This window comes from Ambystoma mexicanum, chromosome 2p (genome assembly GCF_040938575.1).
Source record: "Ambystoma mexicanum isolate Mex_15411 chromosome 2p, UKY_AmexF1_1, whole genome shotgun sequence".
Taxonomy (NCBI): Eukaryota; Metazoa; Chordata; class Amphibia; order Caudata; family Ambystomatidae; genus Ambystoma; species Ambystoma mexicanum.
This window is the reverse complement of record NC_090923.1, coordinates 918,349,900-918,376,231: the sequence shown is the minus strand read 5'-3', so window position 1 is coordinate 918,376,231 and position 26,332 is coordinate 918,349,900. Positions and strand designations below refer to the sequence as shown.

At 46.0% G+C, this 26,332-nt stretch overlaps 1 protein-coding gene across 1 annotated transcript in view; it reads right to left on the bottom strand.

Moving 5' to 3' along the window:
- LOC138566906 (cytochrome P450 2H2-like) overlaps positions 1-26,332 on the bottom strand; it is a 370,699-nt gene that overhangs the window by 233,844 nt on the left and 110,523 nt on the right. Inside the window, exon 3 of the mRNA XM_069644634.1 lies at positions 1,706-1,855. Within this exon, the coding sequence (XP_069500735.1) occupies positions 1,706-1,855 (150 nt within the window). The remainder of the gene's footprint in view (positions 1-1,705; positions 1,856-26,332) is intronic.

Genomic DNA, 26,332 nt, shown 5'->3' with positions numbered 1-26,332 from the left:
CAGCAGCCAGTGATTACTGCTGAGCGTACAAAGTTGTGAAAAGGGTGTGCTGTGTCTGCTTGTATCCGATTGACAAATGCTAAGGCCAACTCGCATATCCTACTCATCAGCATTTTTATGTATTTTATTAGGATGTTTGTTCTTTTAAAATGTGTATATTGATTAAAATATGTATTTTTTCACTGAACCCTGTGCCACTGTCTAAATAATTGAAGACAGACCTCTACATTCTGACATGTGGATATTCCACGGCCTTTGTGTGTGAAATAAGGGTAACTGTTTGTGGAACCTGTGTGCACCGGAATACACTGTGTTCAGGCCGTGTTCAGGCTTAGGGAACTCGCTGTAACGCCGAGGAGAGAGAAGCCACAGGAAGTGGATCGCACTGAATAGGGGCTCGCAGGGAAGGGCACACTCCCATGAAAAGAGGGTGCATGCTGTTACCATTTCTGATACGGCACTTACTTTTGTTTTCTTTGAGATACATTGATGCAAAGGGACTGGCCTATTGCATAAGAGACTGGCCTAACAGCTGATCACCCATGGCAAGTGATGTCGCAGGAGCTGTAGAATGATGTGATGCCTCAAACTGCCAGGCATGAAGAGCCCCTTTTGAGAACGTACACAGCGATGAAGCTGCTGGCTCAAATTCCAAGGCTGCCAGAGCCTTCCTCGCAGAAACAGATTTCAGTTGCGAAATGTACTTTCTTCCTCCTGCTCTCTGACATTGACATGTTTGTTATGATATGTGCATTACACGTGCTGGTTTATGGGTGGAGAATAGATTTAGCTGGTTTATGGGTGGAGAATAGATTTAGCTACTCCATTGCACATAAGGACGAGCCAGGCCTGGGAGGTGCAGAGCAGTGAGCACCCTCCCATGCACTAGTGTGTGTTTGAATGGCAGCCAATTTCTCTCTACTTCTGGTCTCTTGGGTATTATTTGTGTCTGTGTGTCGTGTGCCTGGAATGCCTTAGGTGTTGTGGGGGAACTGGATGAGCAGTGGTATCGTGGGGAGCAGGGCAAGCAGGGGAGTTGCTAGGTCTGGAAAAGACCTGGGGCTAAGCTGATGTCGGAACTCTTGGGACTGGGGGCTAGCTAGTCTTTTGGCTGTAGCTCCTGAGATTCTATCCGGGGCTACAACCAAAAGATCAGGGGCTATAGCCCCCTTGACCCCCCCTAGCAACGCCCCTGAGGCCAAGCCTGTGACAGATGCAACCGATGTTGACCCTGAACAGGTGAATGCGGGGACAGGAGCGAGTTCCCAATTTGAGGATCGTGCTGAAGGTATTACACACATTTCCCAGCCCGGCTGCGCACTGCCAAGCCTGTAATCAGGCCAGAAGGCAGCTAACACTATGCCATGTACTCTATACAGGCGCTATCTAGGGCAAGGAGTGGCACGAGAAGGAGTGAGGGCCAGTACTGGCACTCTGCAGTGGCTAGAACATTCTAAAAAGAACAATTTAATTCTAATGCCAGTCAGAGCTCAATCTTTGCTTAATCTACATATCATCACATGTTCTACATACGGTCCGGAATACAGTGCATGCTATTAACTCAGCCTTTCTCAGTTAGACTGATGCAGGAGGCCCCTTATCTGTGTGTTTGGGATGATTTGGGACTCTCACTTCACTGGGCCTGAGCGATTCTGAGTTTTGCTATGGATTTATACAACTGTGCACTAAACATAAGAAAATAAACCTTTTGTTTTCCTCAGCTCCTCCACCAGAAACTGGATTTCTTCCTGGATTCGCTCCTCAATGCTTCTCTTCCCCATCCCGAAGTTTCTCAGCGTTGTGAGCGAAAAGCGTCGGACCTGCTTCCAGAGCTCTCCCTCGCTGAAAAAAATACCTACCACGTCATGGGTAGGGTACAGAAGGGATGGTTAGTGTTGCTCAGAATAATAATACATTTTACTAAGATTGACGAGGGTACAAGTGGGGGGGCTGGTGGAGTCCCTCCACTCGTTTCAATAGTCCCCCACTTCAGTGGGCACCTTGATATGCTCATTTCTGGTGACACTACAGTCAATTGGTGTGTTAATGAGTCCCCCCATTTTTCTTTTTAGGACTTAACCCCCATCTCATTCCCACCTACCAAGTGCATCCTTTTGCTTCTACTGTGGAGGAAAGATCACAGAGCTCTTACATACAAAGCACAGACCAATGAAGATACTTCAGCACCACAGTAATCCATCCCACTTGCACTGAGCCACCCTCAGCTAGAAGGATCTTACTTTTAAATATAAAAGGAAAGCTATGTGTCCATTCCCAGGCTAACACGTTACCTTATTCGATAAACACTTTATTTCACAGTCTTGGTGCTTTGGTGTGGCTGACATGAGTTTCCATTACTCAAACCATGGACAAAGACTGATATGCAAATGGATATTTCCCATCTGTGAAAGGTACAGTGAGCAAAAAGTGTGTGCTGCAAACTCTCATCTCAGAACAGGTTATCATGCCATGTTCTTTCTGGAGAGGAGCGCCTGCTACCTTTTTTGAAACATTACTCAAACCAACGGCTCTCAAATTTACCTTGGAAGGCAGCAGCGATCGCAGAGGAGCTGGATCCAAGACCTGCAAGTTGCATACAGGTCTCAGCACCAAGCACTTCAATCCACTGATGTTCCTTAATGGCAAGATGCGTCTTCCCTTCTTCACCAGTTGGCTAAAAGGTGCAGCAGTACCTACAATATTGCAGCCTATGGCACTATCCCTGAAATCACAGTGATTCATTTAAATATATACAAATTAAAATATGTTTTTTCTAGCTACATTAGGACCTACAATTTGTAGATCAGGATATAAGCTAGAGCTATCATAACAGAAGAAAGAAAATGAAACATTAGAAATGGGCTCTGGCGTGCCATAAATAGGCATTGTGGCAAAATATCGTGGAAAAAATGCTCAATGCGCATTCAGCACGAACGAAGATGCTGAATCCCATTAGACCGAACAGCGGTTGCTGGGGCATTTCCCACTCCCCATGTTTGGTATAATGGGTTTGGTGGCTGCGGGCGTATCCCCCCTTCGGAAGGACGGAGTGCGGCACCAGGAAATAATAAATACAATAAACAAATCTTTTAAAAAGGATCCTGCGAAGGAAGTCCCTACTCACTCGAGGGGTAGCAGACTTACGTCGCAGGATGACGGGCGAGTGGAGGATCAGTCGGGAGTGAAGGTAAATACGAAGAGGCAAAGGAAAGTAGGGGTGAGGAAAAGCAGCACAGTGTGATTCATGTGCTCGGATTGCGCATTTTCGGATTTGAAAGAAAAGGGGGTGCAGTGATCACATAGATCCCCATAAATAGAGCTACAAGATGGCAGCAAAAGGTGCACCATTGGCTCTTTCCATGTAAAAGTCCCTGTGACAAGATGGGAAGGCAGAAGAGGAAGCCAACTGTTTCTCTTCCCAGAGGTTGTCCACCACCTCCAGCCTTCTCTGGATCAGTTATCTCATCTGCCACCATCCCAGTTAGTGAGAATATAAGCTCACTTGACCTCAAGCAATGCAGGTATGGGTGGGTGGGTGGTCTTATTGGTAGGTTTGAAAAGTTCACAGTCACCTCTGTAGTTCAAAATCCTCCCCTTTGAGCCAGGCGCATTATGGGAAATGTAGTCATGTGGCATATGTCTATTAAGTGACTGTCAGTCACTTATCCAAGAGCCAAAGAGTGGTGTTGATGGATTCTTGGATCTGCGGAAGCCCCCTATTATGTGATGTGACTCCTAGAGATGTTATGGTCGACCCCGCCCCCCCCATCATCCATGCGGTGAATAAGAGAGGAGTCCCCTGTAAAAGAAAATACCAATGGAAAACATTGGACATATTTAGTAATAATATGTGTGGGAAAGTACTTAATAAAAGTCCACTAGGTGGCAAAGCTAGATAGAAACAATATGTGGGTTTAAAATGAGAAGGAAAGTAAAATAAACAAGAATTGATAGTTTTACAATTAGGGTCGGTAAAAAAAGGCTTTTCAATATTTTTCTAAATTAAATAAAATTACATTTTCGTTATTTCGTTAAAAAGATATTTTTCGAGCGTAATGACCCATAACCGTCTCCCCTCACTGCGCCTGCAGAAGGCCCCACAGCCCTTCTGCGGTCTATATACTGCAGTCCCAGGTTTCGGGAGGCACAGAACGCCGTGCACAAAAGTGCGACGTGCTGTGCGTCGGGCTTCTGGAGCCCGCAGCAGCTAAGTGCGGGTTGCGAGTGGATGGAGGGCTGCAAAGGGTGCCGTGCAGCAGTGAGGGGTCGAGGGAAGAAGGAACGACTGTAGATGACGATGATGCAGACACAGTAATGCAGGAGGCCACCTTGAAGGTGGCCGATGTAAGTTTGGAGATGGTTATTGACTCAGGCGCTAAGCGCCTTAATGCTCTCTAAAACATTCAAACCAAAGTTTGAACACAATTGACATAAACCCAGTAGCATATGGAGGAAAGAGGGTAGAATTGCTAGGATGCTTTTGGACAATTTTTTGGACAAATTTGAGATTTAAAGATCGATCAGCTAAATGCAAGCTCTATGAGTCTGTGAAAGGGAATGTCCCTCTTCTCAGTTGCTCGCATCAAAAATGCTTGGAGATCAAGTTAGATCCCAATGCTGAAGAGTCAGTGTTCACTTGCAATGAGGACAAGAAAGGGAATAGAAACTCCAGAAAAGTGTACGTCTTTAGAGACAGTTTGGGTTGTGTGAGAGGGTTTGAACACACAATTAAGCTGAAGGAAGGAGCATTTCTGTGAGGGTTTGAGCTCACCTGTGATTTGAAGACGGTTTTCCAGACGGGCTGTGTTGATATTTCTGCCACAGACGGAGTCCTGCAGAAAGGGACGATCCTCTCGGGACACCACACCGTCCGAGACGGTGCTACAGTAGGGTGGCGCCCGGAGCAAACCTCCAGAATAGAGGTAAAACGCCCTTTCAGGGGAAAAACCCTTGGCTGATGAAGGAGTATTGTAGGTGAAAGCAGCCTGGAAGCAGCTGAATAGGTAGTTGCCAAATGGACGTGAAGCAAGTCCTCGAATGTCACGAGCTGATGGGTAAGCCAGGGAGCAGAGAGTCGCGGGAGGCTCCCGCTGGAAGTAGAACAAACCGGAGAGCAGAACGGAAGAATGGGAGATGGAAATCGGAAGCAGGACGAACAGAACAGGTTAAGCCAGGCGAGGCAAGGGAGGAACAGAGAGGGATCGCTGAGCTAATGGGATACTGTAGCGTTGAGACACAAAGGTTCTCGTCAGCGTGTTCCATTTCAAGAAGCCGGATAAATCTGTGAGTGCGTTCAGATTGAGGTGTATTGACATAAACAAAGGACTACAACATACAAAGAAGGCAGCAGCCCATGTTGGTAGTCCCTGTAAGCGCATTAGTAATAGTGCAAGTCAAAGCAGGGCGGCAGCGCCACCTACCCCAAAGAGACCACTGTGAGAGGCGGTGGACCATGAGAGCAAGCCCTCCTCTACGGGAGGGTCCCCGGGGCTTGCCAGGATGAAGGTAGTGAAACCTTTTGAGTAGTCTGGTAGCGTGGAAGTTAGTAGCAGGTTCCCAAGTCCATTCACTTACAGAATAACCCTTCCAATGCATGAGATATTGCAGACGTCCCCTGATATATCTGGAGTCACATATCTGTTCCACCACATATTCTGGAGTGTCGTCAATCAGAACTGGTATTGGGGGTCTTGCAGGTTTCCGGGACGAAGGCACATAGGGCTTTAGGAGGGAAACATGATTGGAAGCAAGGCCTCACCTGTGGAATGCAGATTGGCAGAGATGGGAGGGTCTGGTGTGGAAAAAAGTCCTCAATCTCCGGATGAGCCTTTCAATGTGGTCTCTCAGATTTGAACTAGGCCTGCGATCACTAAAGATCAGAGTAGGTTGGAAGTTGATCTCCCTGTATAGACTGATTATCACCACGCAGGAAGAGTCGCTATATGCTGACATCAAAGTCCATCTTGAGTAGATCTAAAAGGCTAAGTGATCTGAGGTGGTGGGTTTTGGAGGACCTAACTAAACCGAACACAGATCTCCAAACACTTATCCAAAATCCTTCTAAGGTAAAAAAAGTTGATAGACGAAATGGATTGGATAAGCACAATAGACAGCATGCGCTCCGCTGGCAGAACAAATCAATTTATGGTGGTGGAAAAAAAGCTAGGCTATATCTCAAGGTACCTATTGAAATGCCCCGATTGGAAAACTAGCAATAATTTTCTTAGAATACGGCTTAATATAGCCAATAAGGGGGAGGTTCTCTCACAAAGGGGGTTGGGAGATTCGGCCATAAGCTTGTGTAATGGATGTAAAAATCCAGAGAAAAATACTCTTAAACATCTGCTATTGGACTGTTGTGGATCTTTGCCTGTAAGATCAGTGTTATTTGTTAGGTTTGGATTTGGTATAGTGAATCTCCTACCAGAGATATCCAGGGACCGGTTAATCTCAGGTCATGATTAGGCGCTTACAATAGCTGTAGTCCGGGTGCTAAAAAGATGTAACATCGTTCTCTAAACTGTTCTATGCAAAGGTTTTGCGACGAATTCGAGCAATGTAAGAGGTGCATACTCGGAATAACCTTATTTAGTGACCGAATGTAGGGCTGATGAAAATGTGAATATTAATTAATGTCCGGCTTAAACTGCCTGTAGATATGACCTTTGCTGGTCTATTGCCCTTGCCTTGTTCTTTGCCCTAAGTGTACAGAAGAGAAAAACTCTTTAATCTTACTTACACTTAAGCTTTATCTAGTTTATTCTTGCATTTTCTTTCTTTTGCCTCAAATGTTCGAATGACGACATTTCTTTCTTCTTTTTTAATTGTGTTTGAGAGTTAAATTGAGTGCTGGTCCAATTCATTATTTTTAGTATTTTCCTTTAATTTGACAGATGTTGAAATATATGTCTAATGGTATTTATTACTGTATTGTGATGTTTTTTTTTTGTAAAAGGTTACATTTTAAAAAAAAAGAAACATGAAAAACAGGGTGAATCCGTTTCCAAGCAGATGGCAGAGAAAGGCAGAATGCGACAGGATTTATCTTCTTCTAGCTCGTGAAAGGACCAAAGTACGGGATAGCTTGGAGGGAGCCAGATGTCTCGGTAGGTATTTAGAAGATAACCATACCCAGTCACCCACTATGTACATGGGTTCCTTCTTGCGTTTCAGGTCGGCGTACTTCTTGATTTTTTGCTGGGCGAAGGATAACATCTCTGCAGCTTTTTTATGTCCCTCCTGAATGTCAAGAACCCACTGGTCAATGGAAGGAAATGGAGAGGGATCAAGCAGAACCGTCGGAAAAACGGTTGGGTGGAATCCATAAGAACACAGAAAAGGACTTTGTCCCAGAGAAGAATGATGGGTGTTATTGTAGGAAAATTCCGCGACTGGAAGCAGAGAAGCCCAATCTCCCTGAGCTTGAGTGGAGAAGCAGCATAGGTCATGTTCCAAGGTTTGATCCGTAACAGCATTAGATTGAGGATGGTATCCTGAGGAAAGTGCCCTCTTTATACCTATGTGTTGACACAAGGTGGTCCAGAATTTTGATATGTATTGGGCGCCTCTATCAGATATGATGGTTTTGGGTAATCCATGAAGTCAAGGATCGCAGAAAAAAAAAGATGGAAGAAATCTCAGGAGCCATAGGGATGTTGGAAAAGGGAGTGAAGTAGGCCATTCGGGTGAACAAGTCAATTGTGACCATGATGGTTGTGTACCCTCTAGGAGAAGGAAGGTCGACAATGAAGTCTGTTGCAATTTTTTCCCACGGTTTGGATGGCGGTTCAGATTGTAAAAGTAGACCAGTAGGGCTTCCCTTGGGGATTTTAGATTGGGTGCATACAGGACATGTTTTCACATACCGATGTACGACTTGACCCATCCTTGGCCACCAGAAGTGTCTGGGCATTGTCTGTAAGGTAGCTGTGGTTCCTCTGTGGCCTGCCAAAGGGGTATCATGGCAGAGATGTAAGACTTGTTTCTGGAGGTGTTCCATTGGTAAATACAATCTATCACTCTTGAAAAGGTAACCGTCTCAAAAACGCAGTTTCCATGGATTAAACTGCGGTAAGTCAAGAAGAACTTTGGAGGTGGATGTTTCTCGACGTACCTAGTCCAAGTACGGTTACACGCCGAGAACAAAGACTTTGTCCTGCAGATTGGTCTGATAAGGCATAGGCATGTTTTCCAGATGATGATACATTCTGGAGAGAGCATCTGCAATTATGTTCCTGGAATGAAAGTCATAACAAATTGGTACTGGCCGAAAAGTAAGCCAATCAGGCCTGCCGACTGTTACGGCACTCAAAGTTTTGCAAGGACTGTAGATTCCAGTGGTCGGTTCTGATTATCACAGGTTTACTAGCACCTATTAGAAGATGTCTCCATTCTAGGCAAGCATGTTTGATTGCCAATAACTCATTCTCTAGAACAGAGTGATGTACCTCACTAGGACTTACAGACCTGGAATAGTACGCAATGGGGTGTTCTTCGCCATCTTCCTGTTTTAAAACAGGACCGATAGCAGAATCCAAAGCATCAGTTTCTCAGATGAATTCTATAGCAGGATTTGGCTGGCAGAGGATCAGGGATGAGGTGAAGGTGGTTTTGAGGGAGGAGAAGGCCTTTTCAGTTTCTTCATACCAAAGGAAAGGTGTACCTTTATTAAGCAGTCTGGTGAACGATAAGACTCTTTGTGAGAACTTAGAAATGAACTTTCTATTGAAGTTTGCAAGTCCAAGAAAACACTGTATTTGGTGTACATTATGTGGTGAAGGCCAGTCAAGGATAGCTTGAACCTTCCGTGGATCCATAGAAATTCCAGTGTGAGTGATGAGATATATAGTGAATGGATGTCTGGTGGAAAGAACATTTCTCTGGTTTGGCTAAGAGATGGTTATCCTTTAACCTCTGAAGTACTCTCTTTACATGTTGTTGATGTGTTTCGATATCGGGAGAATAGATCAGTATGTCATCGAGATAGATTATCACAAAATTATGCAGCATGTCTGAAAAGGTGCGGTGCATAAATCTTTAGAAAATGGCAGGGGCGCTCATGAGTCCAAACGGCATTACCAGGTATTCAAAATGCCCAAAGGGCGTTCTTAAGGCGGTTTTCCACTCATCCCTGTGTTTTACTCTTATAAGGTGGTAGGCACCACGAAGATCTTATTTGGTGAAAATGGCAGCACCCCAAAGGGCTTCCAGGATGTCAGATATTAAAGGAAGCGGGTATTTATTCTTAATGGTTACATGGTTGAGCTCTCTGTAATCCAAGCAAGGTCTCAGTTCTGATGAGTCCTTTTTAGGCACAAAAAAACTAAGAAGCACCACAGGGGGATTTTAAAGGGCTTATAAGGCCGCTTTCCAGACTTTTGTCCAGATATTCCCTTAGCACCTTTTTCTCTGACTCCGAAAGAATGAACACCCTTCCAAAGGGAATTATGGAATCGGGTAGTACATCAAAGAATACTCAGGTCAATGAGGGAGGAGTCATTTCTTATCAGAATCCGTAAAGACATCACAAAACTCCTCATACTCCACAGGAATGAGGTTGAGATGAGCAACTGAAAAGGGTAATTGAGTAACAATGGTTTCTACTGTTTGTGATGGAACCAAAGGTTTGGAACAATTGGTAGTGCAAATCTCACAGCCCAAAAAAAGTGTTTCTGCCGACCAGTTTTTGTAAGGGTTATGTTTGTGGAGCCATGGAATCCCCAAAACTATGGGGAAATGAGCAGCTTTGATAAGATCAAAACATAGACCTTCAGTGTGTTGGGCTATATCCATTGTAAGTAGAATGATTTGCATGGTGATTGGACCTCAAGCTAGAGGTCTGCCGTCAGTGCCTTCTACAGGCTGTTGGATGGTCTTCATAATGGTATGTATCCGATTTTGTGATGTCCATAAAAAGGCCAGCTGCACTGCAATCCACCAAAGCCAATGCATGCAAGGGTTCCCGTTGCGGAGGGGTCAGGATAATCTGTAGTACCAGCAGAGACGGACCACTAAATCCCAGAGTGGATGAAGAAAAATCGGAGCGTTCACTCTTCTTCCTATTAACGGCTCTGTTTAGGTCCAGGAGCTGGCATTTCCCGGCATTCGGGGTGGAACCAGCGGACAATTGCTAAGTAAATGAGCTTGGGAACCACAATACATACACAACCCCTCAGTGGTCCTGCGTTCTCTCCTCTGGGGTCAAAGGCCCTCAAATTGTTCCCAGTTGCATGGGTTCAGGCTCAGGATTAGTTGGTGGATCAACTGATGACCCAGGAGCAGGTTTGTAGGTGTAAGGTCTTGCTTTTCGCCATTCCAGCCTTCGTTCCTGTAGACGAAACTCAATTTGTAATGCCAAAGAAACCAAGGCATTAAAGTTTGTGGGGTGGGCCACACGAGCCAACTCATCTTTCTTAGAGAGGCACAGCTACACCCTACTGATGAGGTTCAACCAGACCGAAACACGTGTCTGGGGTTGCTGTTGGTACTCTTGTTCAGAGGAGAATTGCCTGGCATTTCAGTGCTGGACTGTTCCAGGGCAGGACAAAGACTGATATGTTTGGGATTTTTCTTCTCTGTGAAAGATAGTGAGCTAAAGACTCTGGGTAAGGCTCTTGTAACCAGGACTCATGTCTGGCAGAGAGTCTCCCAGGATCCCCATTGTTATCTGCAACTCATCTTTGATGTCATCGTTGAGGCCCCTACGGTAAAGGGTATAACAGGTGTTCTCATGCCATCCAGTTTCTTTGGCTAACTGGCGAAATCTGCTGGTGTAGGTCATTAGGTCCATTGTTCCCTGCTGTAGGTCCAAGAAGGATTCCTGAGCATTAAAGGCCAAATCCGGCCGATCAAACATATTACGGAAAGCAGCCACAAATCCGGCATTGTTATGCAGTAAAGGATCAGCTCTGGTTACAAAAGGATTGCAGCTTCTTGGGGGAGCCATCACATTTCTCCAATGTGACCCCCAGAGATGGATTCTAGTGTGACAGCATGTCTCGTGTTAGGACCATCTGTTTAAGGGTGGCGTTCTCAGCCTTCAAATTGTGCACTTCAGCTGTGAGTTCCTGCACTGCCCTAAGCACATCCTGCATCGACTCCATGTCTGCGGTGGTTTTTGGTCGTCTCAAACTGTGAGGGTTTGAGCTCACCTGTGATTCTGAAGATGGTTTTCCAGACAAGCTCTGTCGATATCTCTGCCGCAGACAGGAGTCCTGCAGAAAGGGGCGATCCTCTAAGGGCGCCACATTGTCTGGCAAGGTGCTACAGCGGGATGACGCCAGATCGAACCTCCAGAATAGAGGGAAAAAAAAAACGTTCAGGGGAAAGTTTAGAATATACCTCCTAATAACCGCAGAATCATGTATCAAGTATTCAACGTAGAACAAGGGATACCATACTTTCAAGATGATGGAAAGAATCGGGAAGAACGTGCTTGTTGTTGGCAAAAGGCACTCAAAATATTAGGTGAAGCAGATTTAGCATTGAGTAGAGACAAGTGTAATCCTCATAGAGAGCAAATACAATATTTGGGTAACGAGACATCCAAAGAAGGGATAAGACCAAAAAGGAAGTTACTTATTGTCAACATGCCGAGCCCAAAGAATAAAGACCAAGTACTTTCATTTTTGGGCATTATGCATGATTCATCCCGAATTTTGCCATGGCCACAACAGAAGTCAGGAAGTTGACGAAGACGGGGGTACTGTTCAGGTTAAATGAAGAATGTGAATGCAAAAACATTAAGGAAGCTTTGAGCAAAGCTCCATCATTGGAGAGTTTCAGCCTGTCCAAGAAAACTGTTCACACCACTGATGCCAGCAACGAAGGGCTAGGAGCAGTCATGAGTCAGAAAATGGGTAATGACGAAAACATGATTGGATTTGTACCAAGGGCACTGAGGGAAGCTAAGAAGAATTACTCAAGCATTGAGAAAGAATTATTAGCCATAAAGTGGGCGGTAAATAAGTAATGTCCTTTCTTTTGAGGTACACATTTCCAACTGAGGTCAGACCACAAGTCCTTGAAGGAAATCCTGAACTCAAAGGGCCCAGAGAGAGTATCATTCCGTATCAGGAAGTTCAGGGTTGTAGGAATACTTCTGGGAATTTGAATAAGATCCTGGGAGCAAAAAAACAAACTGTTTATTGTCTGTCGAGATTAACCCAGGACAAAAAAGAATACGCATGGCAGGATGAGGAGGAGGATGAAGAAGTGTTGTGTGTTGAACAAAAAGCAGTGTCCAAGCGCGGAATGGGAAAAGGCAATGGAGGATGATAAGGCACTCAAGGGAGGGTAAGGGGCTGTAGAGAGAAACAATATGAATAAACTATTGCTAGCAGAACTTAAATATGAAGCACTATGGATAGTGAAGGATGAATTACATGTGCCAAAAGATTTGGTGCTTAGGGACGATAGGATTATTCCTCCTTTAGGGTTATGTCTAGGCTAATAGAACATGCATATGAAGGTCACCAAGGGATGTGAAAGACAAAGGAAAGGATCCGCCGGAGGTGGTCTGCGTGTGATTTATAAGTTGAAAGGGAAATAAGGCAATCTACCTTGTGTGAAAATAGTGGAAATGTATGTCGTTCTAGAAACAGTCCTATGATGCACATTCCCAATCTTCCACGGGAAAGAGTAGGTTTTGACGTTGTGGTTGGGAGTACGGCAGGTCAAACCTTTTGCACCCTGTGAAATGACTTGTTCTCAAGATGGGTGGAGATCAAATGTGTGCAGAATATATGTAGCAATGATGTGATTTTTTCTTGATGATACTTTCGAAAGGGAAGAATACCCAGATGTGTTGATGAGAGGGAGAAAGCCTAACACCAAGCTGTGTCCCTCGTGGATCGGGAAAGCAAGGAAATCGCTTTAGAATTGGGAAGAAATAAAAGACTGCATTGAGGATAGAGAAAAGAAAAAAAGTGGTGTTTGATAAACACAAGCAATTAGTGAGAACGTGTTTAAGTGTGGTGAGTTGATTCGCATCAAACTACCTACAACTGCATTCAAGGTGTATCAGGGGTGATCTAAACTGTACAAAGTGACAGTAGTCCTACATGCGGCAGTGAGAACCACAGATGGAAACATGCGGAATGTCAATCAAGTATACAAGTGGCAGATGAAAATGTAAGGTAGAGTTTACACAAAAGGAAAAAAAAACATTGTGAAAGAGGCAATAAAAAAGGGTGAAATAACCAGAATTAGCGAAGACGAAAAGAGGGAAGAATAAGGAGAACGGTTAGCAAGCCTAAGTATTAAGTAGACTATGTTATGGATAGTAGCCATGTCAATTAAGGTAATAGCAAAAACTCTAAAAGTTACGGATTGTTTAACATAGTACATTCATGTAGGTGGTCAAAATTGTTTCTTTCCAAGTTCCAATTGTTTTCCCTTGTATGGTTTTCTCTTAGCTGTTGTGTTACTAAGTTACTGCCACAAGTTACCTATTTGTTTGGAATTTAGTAGGAAATGTAGTTTGTTCACAATATGAGGAGGGAGGTGTGTATCATTTGCATAAAGTCTCGTTACCAGAACCTGGATTGGAGACTCATGCGGGGGTGAGCTGATGAGGAGTCTGGTGAGGCGATTGGTATATACCTAGCTGATGGACAATAAATGTGTTATATAAACGCTGTGTTCTAGACTACTTCATTGATCCTGCATGTTCAATGTTCCCACAACTATGATGAAGAAGTACTAAAATAAATAATTATCTCTAGGAAAAGGTAACTCTTGCATCCCCCATTAAGAGCCTGCTCCACCAGCGCGAATACCCTGCAGCATAGTGATTTCAGCCCTTTTCCAGCATTACACTAATCTCTTAATGTTTTAAAAGCAGCTATTGGATTATCAAAGCTCGAGGCTGTGTTTTGCACTTTGAATGCTGGGGGCTGTATTTCGGCTCTCATCACCATGCAGCCTTGCCCCCCTGGGCAGTAGCCCAGTTTCCTTTGTTGATGTCCACAAGATGTATATTGCTGATGCCATGCTTAACCCTCACAATTCCTCCTGATTCACAGTGACCAGTTGGCATTATTCTAGTAAACTACAAATACCACAATGCACATTCAAAACCAGGGCTGACTGAACTACACACACCTGACCAAATAAATCTTATTGAGGCCTTATTTTTCTATGCATTCTGGTACCAGAAGTACTGTATTTACAATAGAAAAAGCAAGGCCACAAGTATCAAATTGCGAATGAAACCAGGCTTGGATAATTGCCCAACATGCGAAAAAGCAAAGCAAGCTTTGGAAAATGTCAAACTTACGGCTTAAAATGATAAGGCTTCTTTTATTGTCCCACTCTATGGGTTACATTTATTGTTCAGCAGTTGGCGCTCCACAGCCAAACAAGTTTTGTTTTTAACTGTTTTCTGTATTGATTGGCTGGTCCTTGACTGGTCCTGTGTTGAACGTAGGCCTGGACGAACCTTTTCAAAATAGACCTGCAGAAGCAGATTCGTTTTTTAGAGAGGATCTGTCCTTACTATGAGCACGGGACACGTTTTTGGGCAATGACGAATACACTACAAACTCGCTGCAGCATTCCAAGTATCGCGCAAAGATTCCTTGTCCAATCTGGAGTTATAATAATGGGTTCCTCTAGCCAATCAGGGCCCTTTTCACTCGCCAAGTTTATGCAGCCAACCAGAGGCCATGAATCGCCTAAAAAAACGTTGTACCTCTATAAAAGGCCAGCTCACTCCCTGTTCCTTTGTGGGTTTTGCAGGCTGTGATGGAAGGTGTTAAACAGGGCAGAGTTACACCTGGAGGGTTAATGGTGCTTTTGGACATTTTTTAGAAGACATTTAAGAGGTTTGAAGTAGTGTTTTCCATTTATTGTTTGTTCTTTGTGTAGTATCTTTGTGTTTAATGTGTTTTTAAAGCCATTTGTCTGTGCTACCTTGATTAGGTGTTTCAGTGTGTGTTAGTTCCTTCTTAAGATTCCATGTTCCTTTTGTGCCTTTCCCCTTTTGTTTTCCTTCTGAAAAGTTGAAAAGTTAAAATAGTACTTTTTGTTTACCCAAAAACACAAAAAGCCAAAATAAGCTGCACTTTACATTCTGTGTGTTTTTGTATACTCTTTTATCGGTATTGTGGTAGTTTGTGGTGTGAGAATTGTTTTGCTTATTCCCTTGTTTGGCCATTTGGGGTTGTGCAGGTTCTCACACATTTGTGGGTTCTCAGGTTTACACATATACATGGTTTTCAGCATTTGTAGAAGTCATGGTGTGCCTGAGATGCTGGCAGGGGATGGGGAAGAGGGCTGAGCGAGGAGGAGCTTCACATGAGGATCCCAAGATGATTGTTGATGAGGGGAGTACCTCATGCTGTTGTTGGGCATTCGTTCATAGTGCCTGGCCACAGAGCAATGCCAATCCTCTGTGCGTGGCTGGCAGAGGCAGAAGTCGAAGAGGATGCACGCCCATTGGAAGAGGTCCAAGCAGACACAAGAACAGAGGCAGCCAATGGTCTTAAGTGGACACCCCTACTAAGGCAATGGAGGAGCCGGTGGGTCTGTCATGTAAGCGGAGGAGTTGGCCGCAGCAAGCACCCAGAAAGAGGCATTTGAATTTTGTTCTGACTATGTGAGCGGCATAGAGGAGAAAGGTGTCTCCACCCAGCACAGTGAGCGTGCTGCTGACGATGAGGAGGAGGCCTTTCAAGAGGGTGCTCAGAGGAAGGACCAGCCTGTACATACACACATCCCTTAGGGGTAGGAGATGGGGCAGGTTCAAGAAGAGGTGGTGATGAAGGAGCCTCTTCCTTCCGTGACCGAGGGGAAAAGCCAGGAGGAGAAGCAGCACAGGGCCAACAGCAAGAGGAGCCTTGCTTTGGGGACCAAGGCGATGAGGAACCAACCAGTTCCAAAGCAGGGTTTACTAGCCACACATGTCCTCAGAGGCTAACAGCCATGCAGCCACCTCCTACACCCCTCCACCAGTGATGAGGAGGAGCATTCTAGCACTTTGCAGGGCCAGGGTTCCGCACTGTACTGACATCAGGTAGACTGTGGCCAAACTCTGCACCCCTCAAGTCTGCCAAAAAAGCATGAGTAGCACAGAAAACTGAGGCCAACAGCTGCCCCCTTTTGCCGGCACCACCCTGACAGGTGGTTGGAGGCGGTGCACCATCACCAACAGCATGCATCCTTATGCAGGGCTGCCTAGACAAGATAATGCTGCATGTAGGGGCCTACTGCATGTATTGTGAGAACTGAGGAGCTGGACAACCTACTAGTAGTGGGTAGCCTGAGGAAGCATATGGAGCTCCACCAGTCTTCCCTGGGTCCGGAGGATTGATGAGGTACAACTCACTAGTTTTTGAAACAAGACTACGCTGAGCAACATGGGTCCGATACCTCGTCCCGTGCTTAGAGGCTGGCGTCCAGATTAAACGCAATATACAACAAAACAATTACATTTTATCCCCGTCCAGTAAGGCATTGTGTAGGGGGGAAGAAATTAGGCAGTCATGCGGAAGGGCTGGGACTCACAAGGGGCACCCCCCATCAACGAGAGTGGCAGCAGTCTTTGGGAGAGCTGCAGAACTTTAGTGGGCCCTGTACCCTGTGAAAGAACCCGAGAACCTTAAGTGGTGCCTGTGCCCTATGAACAACAAAAAAACAAGAACTTTAATGGGTGGCTCAGCCCTGTGAAACTACCCAAGAACCTTAGTGGTTGGCTGCACTGTGTGAAAATACACGAGGGGTGGCTGTACCATGTGAAAAACAGCAAATCCTAAATTGTAGCTGCACCCAATGAAAAAACCTAAGTACTGTAGTAGGTGGCTGTATCCTGTGGACATTGCAGAGAACCTTAGTGGGTGGCAGCACCCTGTGAAAAAAATATAGGAGCCTCAGTGGGTGGCAGTGCCCTGTGAGGGAACATGAAAACCTTTGACAAGTGTGTGATGAGGATTCGAAAACATTACTTGAAATATAGTCAATACAATGAATGTGTAAAGCAGCAACTGGCAAGCGCTACTCAGTCACAGTCACTACTATAGCTATCAGTTTCCCAACTACACACACCATGAAACAACCCTGCTCCACATTTAAAGGTCTGACGTGTACTGGGTAACAAATCATCATCCCCACCTGAGCTGGTGTGTTGGCTATTGGTAGATTCTGTTTCACGAAAAACTCTTGGACAGCACACTTACGGAGGACAGTTTAGCAATTCTACACCACCTTGAGCAAGTGCTGCTGACCAGATGGACTGCTTGCTGTACCAGTAATGAGTCATCATCCCTTCCCATGAGTGAGGTGTCCAGTAGAAAGGCATCAAGCATATGTGAGGCTGATGGTCTACTGTATTTTCCTGTTGGAAATGACAGTGTCCAAAATATTCTCCTCCAGTTAGGCTGTGCCCACACTGCTCTCAACATATGTCAGTGAAGTGCTACCCATTGATGCAGTCATTCATGAGCTGGTCATGCCTGGGTCACTTGGCAAAATGTGGGCAGGTTCATGGACTTCCCTGCTGTCTGAATTCTTGCACCAGTTGATGTGGCAAGAATCCTTACACATTTGCACAATAGCTCCTCCTTGTGATGCTTGCTGAGAGATTTCCTCCTCAGACACATGCAGAAGAAAAGTGCTGATTTTTACTTCAAACCACAGGTCCACAAAGGAAGTCAGTAGGTCTTCAATCTTACTTTTCAATCTAAATACACGTGGATCACCAGGCAAGGTTGAAAGCAAGTCCCAAACGATTAGTCTTGCATTGGCATCACATGATAAGGCAAGGGTCCTTGCCATGTTTGTCAGGTTGGTTAAAACAAATGTCAGCCGGTAACTTCCCATATATAATCAACTTTTCCCATAAGGTGCTGCAATCCAGCATCTTTTACAAATCGGTAGGGCGAGAGAATTATTGCCAACACTATGGCCAGTTTGGCTTTCTGTCACAGGTTATTTCTGGCCACACTCAATTGCTTCACAACACTGCCCTGATGCAGTGGGGGATCACTGATACGCTCTGCTCCTCAGATACATGGGGTAAAGCTTGGTGTCCTACTCCCAGTGCTAAGCACTAATGCAGGTAAAGTATTTTCAGAGTAAATAGTGTGGACTGGTGGAGGAATGAAGCTTGTCAGGTGGTACGAGGAGTTATGCACCACAGATTTTAGTACTTCTTCCCGTGTCTATGCATTTTGCAGCCACACATGGGAATTCATAGATGTGTTAGCAACGTTTAACCCTGCCTTCCCACAACAGATTGTTTTTCCTGCAGAGTATGCATGTGGTTAAATGTGCTCTGTTAAGCACTAGCACACTTTTGGCTTTCATAGAGAGCTGGCAACACGCAGGCTGGATCCATGTGTGCATCATGGTACTAGAGCTGGTGGTGCTGTCAGAGTTCTGAATGCAATGTAATGATTCAATGTGCTTTTCCGATCTGTGAAGGGATGTCTGCTTCACAAAGAGTGTTTACAGGATGGGGTGAGCTTCTATTAGTACTACAGCCTTTTTCACTGTGGTGGTGTCATTCTCCTTTCCACCTCAGTATCACTGCTTTCCAACAGCAATGCTTGTTCCGGTCCGGGAACTGAAGGAACATAATCGTCTAGATCATCGTCCATTTTATCATTGCTGTCTGACCTAATGGATGGGGCCGCAGGGACAGAGACCTAAAAAGTTCTGTTTCTTTCTGCTGTTCAAATGCTCAATCTGTTGTTCTTCCCTGATCATCATTAGATACAATATACATAACCCCCAATCTAACCTTGATATACTGGGAGGAACTTAAAAGTGTACTCTCCTCTGTCAGGATCAGTGGATGTTCATTGTTGTGGTGTAATACTTGTGCATTTTCTTGTACTGGCGCATGTATCCTCAAGTGAATTGTGATGGGAGGATGGGGTGTAAGGTAGACAATACCCTCAAATGACTATGTTCAATTCTGGCCACCACAGTGGACACAGCAAGTGCTGCTACATGGATGAAAAGGCAATGAGCAGCACAGTGCCCACTGCCTCTCATTCATTTGGGTTATGACATGGTGGTCCAAATGTTTTCAACTGTGTGTCGCCCACCACTGCCAAGAATTTCTGCTGCTCTCTCCCAGCGAAACCATTCAAGTGTATCTCTCTCACAAACTGCCCTCAGGGATTTCAGGCTCCATCTGCCTCTCCTTCCATGGGTCACCCAATGGAATGTGTCTTGTCCATTCACATCAAGAGAAGGACACTGATCACCCACCTCATGGAATCTCTGCTGCTCCCTGCAAGCAAACTCAGGTGTTTCTGACTCTCTCAAAAGCTGCCCTCAGGGATTCCTGGCTCTTCCCACTCCTCTTTCCAAGAGTCACCCGACGGCAGGTGTCTCATTCACTTGCCTCTGAGACGCACACTGACTGGTGCGTCAACCACTTCTCCAAATGTCTAGAGCAGGCACTTGTGTTGTTTGCTCACTATAATTTTGTTAAAGTGTCACACAGTGCTGCTGCATGAGCACAACCAAACCTAAATTTCACTCTCGGTCTGGGTCCCAGTCACTCACTACTTCCCTCCTACCCTTCACCCTACCCTACTCTAAATATGTCTCAACTTCCCTAAATATCCTTAGCCTTCCTTCAGCCACGCCCTCTTGCAACTCTGAAAGCTGCCTGAGATGGAACGACAGCTCCGGCCATGTGTTCCCGTTTAAATGATGTGGAGAAACTTCACACTAACATTTCAAAATGTTTGCAGAGGTTCGACCTTGATGATTCATCCACAACCCCCGACCCCACCCGGACATCCTTGGGATTGCATCCTGCCTTCACAGAGGGACCCCAGGTGTGAGTGACGGTGGATGGGCGCAGAGGGTTTGTTCCCAGCCAGGGGCAGGAGGAGAAGGCTGGCTTTCCCTCCTTCCCTTGCATTTTGTGGCCTTGGGGCACTGGGTCCCTTGGATTCATAAAGCAGACACTGCAGTGCCAGAATCGGTTTGGAGGTAGTCCCTGCCCCCGTTTTATGCCAGGTGACTTGGAGCACACTCCGCAGTTCCACCGTGGAGCAACAGCTTGGATCTCCCTCCAGCAGCCACCGCACATGTCCTGGACTCATCCTGTTGTATGGGGCCACCAGGAGCTGCACTACCGGTAACACTGCCCTGCGCCAGCCACAGATCAGGGGCTCCCTCACCAGATCCTGATCCTCTACAAAGATGATGAAGGACAAGGTGCACAGACATAATGTGCAAAGTAAGATGAAAGTTTATGCCTCACAGCAGGTGTCTGGGAGTCGGCCTTGTGGGGCAGAAGAGGTGGTGGTGGATACTCCGGATCACCCCAGAACTCCTTCCATGCAAGATATCATGACATACACAACTCGCAGTCCTCAATGGAGGATAAAGTTGATTCACTGGAAATTGATGTTGGTCTACTCAGGCATGGCATTCACAAAATCTCTGGGGAAGAGGTTAACACCAGACTGTCAGATTTGGAGGACACTGTGCTGACCATTAAGAACCAGCTTGAGGACTCTTTGCACAGAACCAAGATGCTGAACGACAGAGCGGAGGATGCCGAGGGGAGGTCCCATCAAAGCAATATCCAGGTGATGGGTCACCTGGAGTGGGCAGAGGGTCCATCTGCAGAGCTCTTTCTAGAATCCTGGTTCAAAAACCTGTTGAGGTCGAGCAGACTTCTTCTCCATTGAGAGGGCACACCAGGTCCCGGCTAAGTCTCCACCTTTTGGGGCACCCCCAGGTCATTGTAGTCAAAATCCTTAACTACAAGACTACAATACAATCCTACAAGCGGCCAGGAAGAGGGGTACCCTGGAGTAGCAAGTAACTAAAATAGCAGTATTTCTGTACTTCACACACACTGTTCAAAAGGCTAGACAATTTCTTGAGGCAGTCAAGATAAAACTGTTTGCCCTGAACATCGAATACGCTTTATACTACCCGGTAAACCTGAACATATTCCACGAGGGTCGATCACTAATCTTTACAGATCCTGCACAGGCATGGGACTGGTGGAGGTATACCATGGAATGGGTCTGGATTGTCTACGTTACAAGAAACCGGCAGTGGACTCTGTGGGGTCCCTTCCTCTTGAGGGGGCTACATCCGTAGACCATGGTCCAGTAGACTCTGTTGTGTTGTCACCCCCTGGCCATTCCCATGGGGAAGTTTGAATGTAGGCCCCAGGACAGTGCTAGTTCATTTAACTATGATCCTGGCTGCAGTGCTGCTTCTCTGGCCAAACACACTCGCTGCACACCCCGCCATACTGTTCAGTTTGTTTTATAATTACAGGTTGATGTGGAGTCGGGGAACTTGACTTTTTGTTTTTCTCTCGATAGCGTTTACCAAGTTATAAGTTGAGAGTTGGGTGACAGATACACCAGGTTTGAAGAATGTATGGACTGTGGGGTCTTAAGGAGTTAACTTTGATCAGTGTATAGGTGTCTTCTGAAAGGATGTTTCACAGGAACTGCATGTTGGCATGGACTATTATCTTTTGTCAAGTGCTTGGGATCTCATTATAAGTTGGGCGGTGTGGCTAAAATCAGTGGTAATGCGATAACAGTTACCGCCGCATTACTGCACCAACCAACTAGGGTTTTGGCAGTTGGGTGGAGGAATAACCTCCAGCAAAATGTTGGAGGTAATTCTGCCACCTTACTGCCAAAATGTGGCCATTTCGGCAGAATTACCACCAGCGGAATTACTGACTCCATAAATTGGGACTAACACTGTCATACCGCCACTTGTAATCTGGCACTAATTTCGCCGGACCAAGTGGCAGTAACAAGTAATCCGTTTGGTGGAATTTCGATGGATTTACTGCCAAAATACCACCAACCTCTAATGAGGCCTCTTCGTCTTTTGGTTCTGAATATCCCTATAAATAATACATTGGTCAGAACGTACTGAAACATCAATGGTCTCTGCAATGCAATTAAACGAACGGGGTACAGTACTACAACTACTCAACATGCACAAGGCAACCTTTGCATTCCTTCAAGAAACACACCTTATGGGGAAGGAATGTACATTTTGCAAGAAATCTAACTATGGCAAAGGTGTGTGAGGGTTTTGCCAGAGGATCCAAGGGGGTAATGATTCTGGTCAAAAAACCTATGTTCTTCGAGACTAGGTCTGTCTGTCATCCTGGATCCCAATGCAAGATGTCTTATTAATCGGGCTGCTTCAGGGGGAAGACGGCGGGGCTTCTGAATGTTTATGCTGCATTAGCACCAAGTGTGGATCTTCTGTATAAGATTCAAGGGCTTTTTATGGAACACATGGCAGATTTATTAAATGTAGGGGGAGGTGTCCCTTGCCCCCGAGTCATTAACGCACAGAACCTCCCATGAGGCATATCTTATCACTCCCCATTGGTGATCTCTGTGGGAAAGGCACAGAGACACTCCCAGTTTTCCTGATGACTGCATTCATACATCTTTGGATTCACAGAGGGACTGAACAAATTGGCGGGCAAATCAGTGGAATATTAGACTTAAAATCCCTGACGGTGGCAGACCCTGTGATAGTCTGGGAATGCAACAAAACAGTGCTTAGAGGAGAGTGAATCGCGGTTCTCATAGCAAAGGAGCGAGAATGGCTAGCAAAGCTGACTGACTTAGAACTGGAGCTAGATAGGCTAGAAAATACGGTTATTGCTGAACACTCACATGAACAGCAAAGAGCATTGTTGCAGACATGTGATGCATATCAGACCTGTGCCACTGATACAGCATGCCATTCATACCTTGAATCTCGCGCTATGTTATATGAATTGGGTGGCAAAGCTGGCAAGTAATTGGCTTGGCTGGATAAACAGGACCTATCCCCGAAGTATGTGACACACATTTATGCTCCTAATGGTGAGATTATCACTGAAGATCCCAATATCTGTGAAACCTTTGTTGATTACTATGCTCGGTTGTAGCAACTCGTCTGAGAAGAGGCAGTACCAGTACACTTAGAACTATTGGAAGAGGTACCTCTTTCAACCATTATGGACACACAGAGGGATACCCTCGAATTGGAAATTACTGAAGAAGAGGTAAGAGCAGCGATATTCTTGTTACAAGCTGGTAAATCTGAGGACCCAACAGATTTCCTGTGGAGCTCTGGAAAAACAGAGTGATACAATCTTGGGTTGTATGCTCTCTATGTTCCGATGTAGCAGAGCCAGGGGCATTTTGCTACTTGACCTCCAACTGGACATCATCACTGTTATCCCTAAAAAAGGGTAAACCTCTGGAAGAGTGTGCCTCTTACCGGCTCATTTTGCTCCTTAATGTAGAAACTACGATTCTAGCCAAAATCTTAGCACGGAGGTTGATGGATGTCTTGCCACGGCTGGTTCATCAGGACCAGAATCCTTTCCACTCAAATGAATATTTGTAGACTCCACTAACGCCTTGGAGAAGGCAGCCTGCACATCCAATCCACTGGCGGTCATGGTAATCGATATAAAGAAGGTGTTTGACTTCGATACAATAGGAATTTGTGTGGGCAGTGCATAGCAGAATAGGTTTTGGTCCGATGGTTATACAGTCAGTTAGACTGCTTTATGCATAACCATTAGCAGCTATTCGAGTTAACGGAACCACATCACGCTACTGGAGGAGTTTGATGGGGTGAGTCTTATATTGGCATGAGATCGATGTCTTGAAAGCCCTGCTACAGAGTCTCCCCCAGAGACCATCCCTGATGGCACAGCCCAGGTCCCTTTCCCATTTCCTTCTGAGGCTTTTAGTCGTTCCCTCCCGGGGGGTCAAGAGAGCTTCATGTAGGAGGGAGATGAGCCCTTTCATTTCAATGTGGGAGTCTAGGATTTTTTCAACCGGGGTGAACTTTCTTTGTATGCATTGCTTCAGCTTTGGCTTCATTAGGGTTCCCTTGAGTCGAAGATATAGGAGTGACGAGAGTCTACCAATTCTCAGTGCCTCCTCGAGCTCCTGGATAGTTATGAAGGAGTCCTCCATCACCAGCTGGCGGACCCTACAAAGTCCTGCGTCAAACCAGGGCTGGTAATGTTCGCGGCCTGGGATTTCCTCTAGCACTGGCGTGGACCAGATATGACTTAGTGGCGAGGGCCATGTGGTCACTTTCTCCCTATTTCCCTTCATTGCCAAAGCTTTCCACATGGTTCCTAATATTTGGTGGTCCCTAATCCTTTTTGGGAGCTTTTTCAGTGGAACCCATAACCATTCGCCTACTGTGACTGGGCTTAGGTAGGAGTTTTCAAAGTAGACCAATTGCTTATTGGGGTCCTCTCTAAGGTGAGGGGCTAAAGCCCTGAGCTGGGCCGCTCTCTGGTAGGCACTCAGATCTGGGAGGGTGACCCCCCCTCTTTCTTTGGGGAGGGTAAGGCTCTCGTAACCTATTCTGGGTCTCTGGCCCTGCCATATGAACTTCGTTATGTGCCTCTTGGCTTCTCTGAGGTACGTTTCAGGAGCCTCGAGGGGGAGCATCTGGAAGACATACAGCACTCTAGGGAGCAGATTCATTTTTATAGCATTTATTCTGCCCATCCACGAGATTTGCCCCTTTCCCCAGCCTTCCATGTCCCTGAACAATTTCTCGAACAGCGGGGGGGTAGTTTGCCTGGCTCAGGTCCTCACTGGGTCTAACAATATTGATCCCGAGGTATTTTATCCCATCCGTACAAATTTGGAGGCCTAGGAGGGTCAATTCGGCAATATTTCTAGCTGCATCTGAAGCAAAGGGAAAGATCATTGACTTGCCTACGTTGACCTTGAAGCCTGAGAAGCGACCAACCAATTCAATTACCTGCAGGGCGGCCGGGACTGACCGTGTGGGCTCCCTCAAGTGGAGAAACATATCATCTGCATAAAGGCAGAGTTTGAAGGTGCGGTCTCCCAGGTCAATGCCCCATACCGTAGGAGAACCTCTGAGGTATTCTGCAAGTATCTCCATGGTCTTGGTGAAGAGGAGAGTGGAGAGCCCTGCCTCGTCCCTCTTTGGAGGCTAAAAATACATGACAGGTGTCCATTGACTGTAACTCCGGCTGATGGTGACACGTATAGGGCTTTGATGGCTTGCCTAATCGCTATTCCGAACCCCAGCTTCTCGAGTACCCCATGTAAGAACCCCCAGTCGACCCGATCGAACGCCTTTTGGGCATCGATGGACACCAAACCGGGTTCTCCCCTTTCGGTGCTGCCACCCTCATGAGGTGCAGAGTTTTACATAGGGTGTCCGCCCTCTGCCTCCCCTGTATAAAGCCCACCTGGTCTGAGTGGATTAGGCTCGGCATATGGCCGTCCAGCCTTGTTGCGATGATCCTCGTGAATAGTTTTGCGTCCACATTGAGGAGCGAGATTGGTCTATAAGAGCGGGAAACTGCTCGATCTTTCCCCTCCTTTGGGATCACCGTGATTAATGCTTTGCCAAATGAAGGGGGTGCCCTCCCTGTCTTCATTATATTTGAAAATAGACCTGCTAGTAATCCCACCAGTAGACCCGAGAAGGCCTTGTAAAAACCTGCGGTAAACCCCTCCTCCCCAGGGGCCCTCACCAGCTTCAGTCCCGATATTGCTTTAAGCACCTCCTCCTCTGTTATCGGGACGTCTAGGGCCGATGCCTCTGGAGTTCCAAGGACCGGGAGGGTGACCCCATTAAGATATATCTCACGTGCTTCCTTCTCTACCCCCCCTCCCTCCCGTACAGGGTCTCATCGAAGCTGGCGAATTTCTCTGCTATGCCTTCCGGGTCTGATCTTTCCCCCTCTTTACCACTCACAATTCTTGCTACCCATCTGTCTGCCCTATGGCCTCGGAGTTTAGCTGCCAGCATGGCATCGGCCTTGTTGCCGTTTTCAAAGTATCTCTGACGCAGGTGTTGAGTCCCGCTACAATTTTGCCCAACTCTATTTCCCTCATTTCCTGTCTCTTCTCTCTCGCTATGCCCAGATCCCTCTCTTTCTCTCTCTCCTCCTTCCCCTCTGACCTTTTCAGGGAGAGTATCTCTGACCTTAACCTGTGAGACAGGAGGGTCCTAACCCTCTTTTTAGAGGCTCCTTCACTTATCAGCCTACCCCTCCAGGTTGCCTTCGCCGCCTCCCATACAATTTCCCGGTTCACTTCTCCTCATTTAGCTGAAAGAATTCTCTGATCGCCGTTGACATTTCCTCATTAAACGCAGCGTCCCTCAGTAGGAAATCATTACATTTCCATAGGGATTGCCTGGGTTTCAGACCTGTTATGCTGAAGTCTGACCAGACCATGTCGTGGTCTGACCAAATGACGAGGCGAATCTCACAGGTGTCTATTCTGCTCATATACTGGTGTCACGTAAACAAGTAATCTATTCTCGTCCTGGTGCCATGGACTGCAGAGTAGAAGGTATT